Genomic DNA, 8,327 nt, shown 5'->3' on the forward strand with positions numbered 1-8,327 from the left:
GGCTCTGCTCAGAGAATCCTAATAATGAGTCTAGCATCATCTGAGACCATCAGCCCTGCCCTAGAGGGCCGTGCTGGCTTACCCTGAGGCCAGGAAGGAGTCACTCCATTGTCAAGCTTCCCTCGAGAGGCCGGGGGCTTGGTACACCTGGAAAGATCACCTCCATTTGAAGGGACTGAGTGTGCCACATACCTGCCGGACCGCGGGCCTAGGGGCTTGTTCACAAGGATTCAATGATGTAGTAGGCAGCTCCCAGAGCCCCCAGCGCCACAGCCACAGTTCCGAGGGCTTGGAGGACACGCGTTACGATGACTGGAGGGTTTCCTTGAAGATCTTCTGCAGAGCGAAGCAGAAATTGGGGGTGGTGGGGAGCTGGGCTTCATGATGTCTACCAGCAGGAGAAAGTGGAAATTATATGTACCTCTCAGGTTTGCAGGAATACCCATCTTCCCCCTCTCCAAATTCCTCTGAAAGAGAACATTTAATTCTTCCCACCCTTCCAACAAGTCCCTACTGAAAGACCCCCGAGGATCGGAGGGTGAGCTGGTCTGGGATGCCAGCTGCCCTGAACCCCCAGAGGGGGACCAGGTTAGGAAGGTGGTCAAGTTCACTGTGAGCCAGGCCTTGTGCTAAATACCTCACACCCAGTGTCTTCTTCAGGCCTCACCACAACCCTATGAGGTAGGTTCTATCACTTCACTCCATTGAGAGGAAGGAAACTTGGGAAATAATATATTATTACATCCATGCAAAGGCAAGGGAAACAGATGATTAGGCCAATAATGGTGAGGAAGGCATTCAAAAAATGCAACACCCATTTTGATAAAAATCCTACCAAAGTAGGGATTCTTGTTTAATGTGAATATGGCTGGAAAGCCAAGAGCTAACATTACACTCCATTGAGAAAAGCATGCAGGTGCTAAAATTGGAAGAGACATGTCTTGCGCTGGCCGGACAGGGTCCCTGCCCCCTCCCTCTCACTTTCTTGATTCGGAGCCTTGAGTTTGCCTTTTCCTGCACCCAGATTGCTCCTGCTTTTCATCTGAAGCCAGAGAGAGCTTCAAGATCCTTTTGGACCCGGCTCACATGCTGTTGACACTACAATGCCCAGCTGGATGCCAGCTCAGAAGCAAGCACACTCTTGTTCTGAAACTCATGGAGCCTCTTCTGGAGGACACGCAGCACTTTCCATCTTGCACCTTGGTTTCTAAATGCATTGGTCTAGCCCTCCATTCAGACTGGAATAATTTTAGGGGTAAAGTTTCCTGTTCTTGTTTCCCTCACCGTGCCCCATGTCCTCTGCATAGTAGTTTCCCTCAATAACACTTGTTGGTTTTAAAACGATACGAACCCATGGCACAATTTGGCCACAGATGGATGGAAATACTAAGTGTGTGGGTGGGACGTGGCTAACGGTGGCAGGCAGGTCTTTCCTTGATGGGGCTACTGGGTGGTTAGAGTATTTTTGGCTCCAAGAATGTTCTCCCTATATAAGCCCCCGGTATCTACTTGCTTCTTTCTATATGTAGGAGAGATGGAGTTTTCCAGCTTCAGAAGGGAGAAGGGATTGGGTGGGGGAGGGGCTGGAAGAGGAATAGGATGAGGATGAGGGGTGGGGGTCTCTGCTCCTGGAGTAGGGGTATGAAGTCTCCAAGTGGAAGGGGCTCTTCCATTGAGATCTGTGAGGCCCTCAGGTGGGAAGGATGGAGACCCCTCTCCCAGCCCATGCGTGTAACCTAGCAGCACCAAACACGGGAACACCTTCAGTCTGTCCCCTACATGGGTGGTGTCTTCCTATGAGGGCAGTGGCAGTCACAACACTGCTCCTGGTGGCTTTGTGAGAAGAGGAAGTACGGACAGATACTACGGGTGATGTCATGGGGGCTGCCACCAACGGACCAGCCTGGGGGCACACGTCCTCACTGGGGACCCCAAGAAAGAGCCCGACACACTCTGAAGGGGGCTGAGGTCTTCCATTGTGTGGAGGGGGCATATGAGTTACAAGCAGGTTTTTATCATTTAACTGTAGGGACATTCATAGGCAGCTCAGGAACCTAAGGCCCCTGCCTATGGAACAGGTCACTGAGGGGCCACGGAGGCACGTGGCCAAACAGTGTTTAATCACAAACTCCTGAGCGACTCAGAATCAGTGAGGGCTGGGAGGGAGAGTGTTTTGAGGATGGAGAAAAGAAAAAGGAAGGCCTTAGGAGGCAAATCCCAGTAAGGAAGAAAACTGGCCCCTCTCTGTGCAGGCGGGATGGGTACCCCAGGAGATGGGGCCAGTCAGAAAGGACCCTGCCTGCCAACATCCAGGAAGTGGTCAAAGGAAAGAGGGAAAGGCTTTCCTTTGGCCTCGGATTCCCAAGAGGGAGTGATACACGATTGCTAATAAGGTCTGGGGGCAGAGTCTGGCTATGGGAACTGTGCGCCCCGAGGCTCCAGCCCCCCACGCTTGGAACCTGTAGAAGGTGAGCAGGTTGGGGAGTCCTCTCCCTGGCACCATCTGCCAGTCCCGAGGCAGAAGGACGTCGAAGATGCGGCTATGGCACAGTCCCAGACGACGCCAGCAAGCAGAGCTGCAGGGGCAAGTGGCATAGGAGCAGGAATGCGGGGCGGCGTGCGTCAGAGGCCCTGCGGGGACAGAAGGCAGGAGGTGAGGGAGGCACCTGTCCCGGGAGGCTGGCGGGGAGCCTGGACCACAGCCTGAGAAGGCCCCCCCAACAGCAGCAGCTGCAGGATGACCAGGGTGAGTCTTGGATTTTTTCAAGGCAGCATTGAGGATTTGGGACTGAACTACCCAAGGAAGGCAGTTCTCCCACAAAATGTTCTCTAACCAAACAGAAGACTGACCGCGTGGGAAAATGGCTGTTTTATACCAGTGCTACCTGGGAATAGCAACAATGACGACGACGACGATGATGATGATGGAGGTGGTGCTGATGGTGTAATAGCAGGATGCTCTGTACTTATCATGCCCATCTCATTTAGTTTCACAATAATCCTGTAAAGGGGATACTGCTGGTCTTGTTTTACAAATAAGGAAACTGAGGCTCAGACAGTTTAAGGGATATGCCCTTATGGGGAGTAGATTGCGAAGTCAGCTGCAACTCAGGCTTTCTCACCTTCAATTCAGTGAAAATGGAATTTGCAGGTGACTGCTCACCCTAGGAGAGGCTGCATGGAGATTCCTGGAATTGGAGCTGCCACATGCCATTAATCTCGAACATACTGATCCATCCAGGCAGTAACTGCGGGTCTAGTTTCCAGTCCCGAGCCTATCTTCCATTTCTGTCCTCCTCTGGTATGGATCCCAGCAGAAAGTAGATGATGCCCTCTGTGGTTTGGCAAGAGGATTTCTGGCTGGATCATTCCCTCTGTTTCCTGTCTGTAGCTCTGTGGCTTCCTCACAGAGCTCCAGATTCTTCTGACCCTAAGCTGGATGAAACCAGTAGTCAACCTGGCAGACTCAGGACACTTTCTGCTTAGACCCGCCCATGACGTGTACTTTCCCTGAATTGAGGAGAGGGGATTCTAAAGGGCAAGACTTGTCTTTTCTCTTTTGTTAGTTACAAAAAAAAATTTTTAATTGAGATATAATTCCCAGGCAATAAAATTCACTCTTTTAGAGTGTTCAGTGGTTTTTAGCATATTCACAAAGTTTTGTGGCCATCACCGCTAATTTCAGAACATCTTCATTTCCCCAAAAAAGAAGCCCCATCTCGATGAGCAATTACTCCCCCTTCTCCCAGTTCCCCCAGTCCCTGGAAACACATTTGCCTATTTCGAACATTTCATGTAACTAGAATCATTCGATGTGTGGATTTTTGGGAGACTGGATTCTTTCACTTAGCCAAATGTTTGTAAGGTTCATCAATGTTGTAGCATGTATCAGGATATCACCTTTTCATTGCCAAATAGTATTTTACTGTATTCATTGTATTGTGGTATTTCATATCACATTTTGTTTATCCATTCATCAGTTGATGGACATTTGGGTTGTTCCCAGTTTTTGGCTATTATAAATGTTGCTGCTTTGAGCACTCGTGTACAAGTTTTAGTGTGAATATATGCTCTAACTCTCTTGGATGTTCACTGAGAAGTGGAATTGCTGGGTAATATGGTAACTTCATGTTCCTTTGAGGAAACACCAGACCGTTTCCACAGCAGCTGCACCATTTTACATTCCCGCCTACCGTGTATGAGGATTCCAGCTTCTCTACATCCTCGCCGACACTTGTTACTGTCCATCCTTCTGAATAGTATTCCTAGTATGGAATACTTGCATTTTCTTGAGCTACAATATTTCTGCACACAAAAAGTCTTGGATTTTAGAAAATGGCACGCTTTACTTACAGTCCTCACCCTGCATCTCTAACATTCCTTTCCACTGCGGAGAATTCCTTTGGAAGAAGTTTAGGGTGTTCGCTGTAACCACTGGCGAGCCTTGTTTCTTGCTTTCTTGCTTTGTCTCTTCAATGGGCCAAACTCCTCTCCAGGTATGAGTCACATGCATTCATTAAAAGACTTGGGAATGGAAAATTTTGCTTTCTACAGATACCAGTTCTGAAGACCAGAACCCAGAAATGTTTCTCCCAGTGGCTAATAATCACAATCTATACAACATATAGTATGCCACTCAAAACCATTTTCATATGTCAAGAAGGGATTGATTCCTGGCCATGGAAGGATTGTTGGCATGGTGATACCTTGTATTTAGCACTTCCATTTCCATCTCTTATTTATTTTGTGCCCACACAATCCCAGGGGAATAAACTGTGGCCCAGGGAGTGTGGCCTGTTCGAGGCCATGGAGCCATGCACGCTGGCTCACGGCAGACCTAGGAGATGCTCAGAGAAAGATGTTCTTCCTCTTGTGGAGACTCCTAGGCCTCTTGGAATGGAAAGGTCAGTGCTGTGGTTTAGAGCGAGGGTTCTGGAATCAGAATAGAGCGTGTTTCCCTTCTCAGGGCTACAAGCATCTGCTCCGGAGCAACTCATTTGATTCCTATGAGCCTTAGTTTCCCTATCTATAAAATGGAGATGCTAATAGAAGACCTTTTATAGGGTTGTCACATGTGAAAATTAAGACAGCTGAGCTGAATGCTGGGTACACAGTAAACGCTTAGTGATAATGTTAGTTCACTATCACCATTATTGTTAGTGGTATACACCAGCCCACCTCCTGAACTCCACTTGAATTCCCTTTACATAATCCAATGCTTATTCAGACACTGGCTCCCAAGAAGATGGGGAACCACTTTTCCTGACAGCCGTTACATATTCAGACAGAGCTAATTGTTGGAAAGTCTTTTATGTTGAGCTGAAAGTCTTTTATGTTGTCTCTAGTGTCTTCCATGGGTAAAGTTGCTAGTTTAGAAAATAAAAATATGGATGTCCATGCAATATTTGGGACACAGATACTAAAAATTATTTGTTGTTCGCTAAGATTAAAATTTAACTGAGAGCCTTATATTTTGTCTGGCTATCCTATCCATGAGACTGTATTCATCCATTTTCACACTGCTGATAAAGATACCTGAGACTGGGCAATTTACAAAAGAAAGACGTGCATTGAACTTACAGTTCCACATGGCTGGGGAGGCCTCACAATCATGGTGGAAGGTGAAAGACACATCTCACATAGTGGCAGACAAGAGAAGAGAGCTTGTGCAGGGAAACTTCCTTTTTTAAAACCATCAGAGCTCATGAGACTTATTCACTATCACCAGAACTGCCCCCATGATTCAATCACCTCCCACTGGGTCCCTCCCATAACACCTGGGAATTCAAGATGAAATTTGGGTGGGGACACAGCCAAACCATCTCAGACCCTTAGTCAGACCTCTGAGGACAATAAGGAACAAGTCTATTCACATTTTCCACCTGACAGACAGACATCCTCCAATTCCTTCAATCGACTGTCATATACTAACTGGCCTCCTGACCCCTCTCACCCTCCATCAGCCTGGACTGTCTTCCTTGGACTAGTTCGTCAGGCATCTTTTACAGCCCAAAAAGATAGCTTGATGAGGACAGAATAAAGCAGTATCATCATTTCCCTTATTCGAAACCATATACTTCTATTTATGCATCCTTGGTTTTTAGTTTTTAGCAGTTGCGTGGCACTGCTGATTCCTAATGAGCCAGTATTACTATGGAACCAAGTTAAATGTTATTATGTATGTGTGGCTGTGTCAATGAGACTCAGGATGATGAGAAACGACAAAACCCAGGAATCCTGGTCTCTTGGGTAGAAACAAAAATCAAAACCTTCACACTCTACATCCAGCTCCAGAATACATGGTAACCATGCATCACTATCCTACAAAAACCAACATCTGGGATTTCCTGGAACTCCATCGGCAGGAAGCCTAGAACTGCTGAAGCTAGAAGACTGCCCACCTGCTTTCCTGGATTGAGGGGATGCCTTCACATTAGCATTTGGAGAGAACAGGCACCGAGAGGAGCGGCGGACTTCAGGTGCTGGAAGGGCTTGGGATGCTGGCTGCCCGGAGGTGGTTTCAAGGCTAGACTGCTGTGGTGTGGATTCAGGGCTAGGCTGCTGTGGTGTGGATTCAGGGCTAGGCTGCTGTGGTGTGGATTCAGGGCTAGGCTGCTGTGGTGTGGATTCAGGGCTGGACTGCTGTGGCGTGGATTCAGGGCTAGAGTGCTGTGGCGTGGATTCAGGGGTAGGCTGCTGAGAGGTGGAGTTGGAGCTAGGATGCTGGCCAGTAGACTCTCGGTGGCGTCTGGCCTCTGACCTTTTCTTCTTGACCTTTTTCATGGTGGATCCTCCCAACCTAAACGTGGACCTACATGGAGCTGCCTAATTTCCCGGCTCCCTCCTAGAGGGGCCGTTTGCCCTCTGCCCTAGGGACCTGGCTCTCTCCAACTGCACCCAAGCCCCACAGAGAACAGTGATCCACACCTCCTGTGAGGTCATAAAAGCCAGGGTGGCTCCTATGGCAGGGCTGCAGGGACAGTCTTCTCCACAGACACCAGCCTGGCATTCTCCCTTGTCCCAGGCTGCCAGGATAGGCAGGGGGCAGCAGCTGCCCTGGTCCTCACAGCCCTAGTGATGCCCGGCTGTGCGGCCCCATGACAGCCAGATCCCCAGTATTCTGCAACCAGAGCGCCGCCTTTAGGCACCTCTCTGCCAGTGTGTTCCTGGGTCCACGTGAACTACCTGTTTTGCTCTTAAGATACCTTGGATGTGATGCTCAGCTCTGTCACTGGTTTCCACATACCCCCTAGTCGTACACCTCAAAAATCCATGGTTACCACACATTTTGTGAGTTTTAGGTCACCTTCCTGAATATTTGGAGCTTCTCTGAAAGCTTTAATTCCCATGACCCAGAGCCTGCTGCCATTTCAGAGTAGCTTCCCCCTTCCCCAAAAGCCTACCCCCCACCATGGGAGGGGAGTTTGGGGGTTGACCTTTTTTTTTTTTGAGACAGAGTTTTGTTCTTGTCGCCCAGTCTGGAGTGCAATGGCTTGATCTTGGCTCACTGCAACCTCTGCCTCCCAGGTTCAAGCAATTCTCCTCTCTCAGCCTTCTGAGTAGCTGGGATTACAGGCACATGTCACTATGCCCAGCTAATTTTTGTATTTTTAGTAGAGATGGGTTTCATCATATTGGTCAGGCTGGTCTTGAACTCCTGACCTCAGGTGATCTACCTGCCTCGGCCTCCCAAAGTGCTGGGATTACAGACATGAGCCACTGTGTCTGGCTTATGGCAGCTACAGTTCTTTTTTTTTTTTTTTTGAGTTATTAGAACATTTATTTATTTATTTTCAGTATTAATTTTTTTATTGCATTTTAGGTTTTGGGGTACATGTGAAGAACATGCAAGATTGTTGTATAGGTATACACATGGCAGCGTCATTTGCTGCCTTCCTCCCCTTCACCTATATCTGGAATTTCTCCCCAGGCTATCTCTCCCCAACTCCCATCCCCCACTGTCCCTCCCCTATTTCCCCACAACAGATCTCAGTGTGTGATGCTCCCCTCTCTGTGTCCATTTGTTCTCCTTGTTCAACACCCGCCTATGAGTGAGAACATGCGGTGTTTGATTTTCTGTTCTTATGTCAGTTTGCTGAGGATGATGGTTTCCAGGTTCATCCATGTCCCTACAAAGACACGAACTCATCATTTTTGATGGCTGCATAGTGTTATATGGTGTATATGTGCCACATTTTCCCTGTCCAGCCTATCATCGCTGGGCATTTGGGTTGGTTCCAGGTCTTTACTATTGTATACAGTGCTGCAATGAACATTCGTGTGCATGTGTCTTTATAGTAGAACGATTTATAATCCTTTGGATATAT

General features: G+C 48.2%; 1 protein-coding gene across 1 annotated transcript; it reads right to left on the reverse strand.

The window, feature by feature from the left end:
• Positions 1-230: 230 nt before the first annotated feature.
• Positions 231-6,783, reverse strand: SPATA3 (spermatogenesis associated 3). The gene is made up of 4 exons (XM_037738770.1): positions 6,702-6,783; positions 6,402-6,620; positions 2,460-2,631; positions 231-336 (listed from the first exon to the last, which is right to left on the reverse strand). Exons 1-4 carry the CDS (start codon positions 6,781-6,783, stop codon positions 231-233), a joined length of 579 nt encoding a protein of 192 aa, XP_037594698.1.
• Between the last annotated feature and the right edge of the window lie 1,544 nt (positions 6,784-8,327).

The sequence above is a fragment of the Cebus imitator genome, unplaced genomic scaffold (genome assembly GCF_001604975.1).
Source record: "Cebus imitator isolate Cc_AM_T3 unplaced genomic scaffold, Cebus_imitator-1.0 Scaffold57, whole genome shotgun sequence".
In the NCBI taxonomy this organism is placed as follows: domain Eukaryota; kingdom Metazoa; phylum Chordata; class Mammalia; order Primates; family Cebidae; genus Cebus; species Cebus imitator.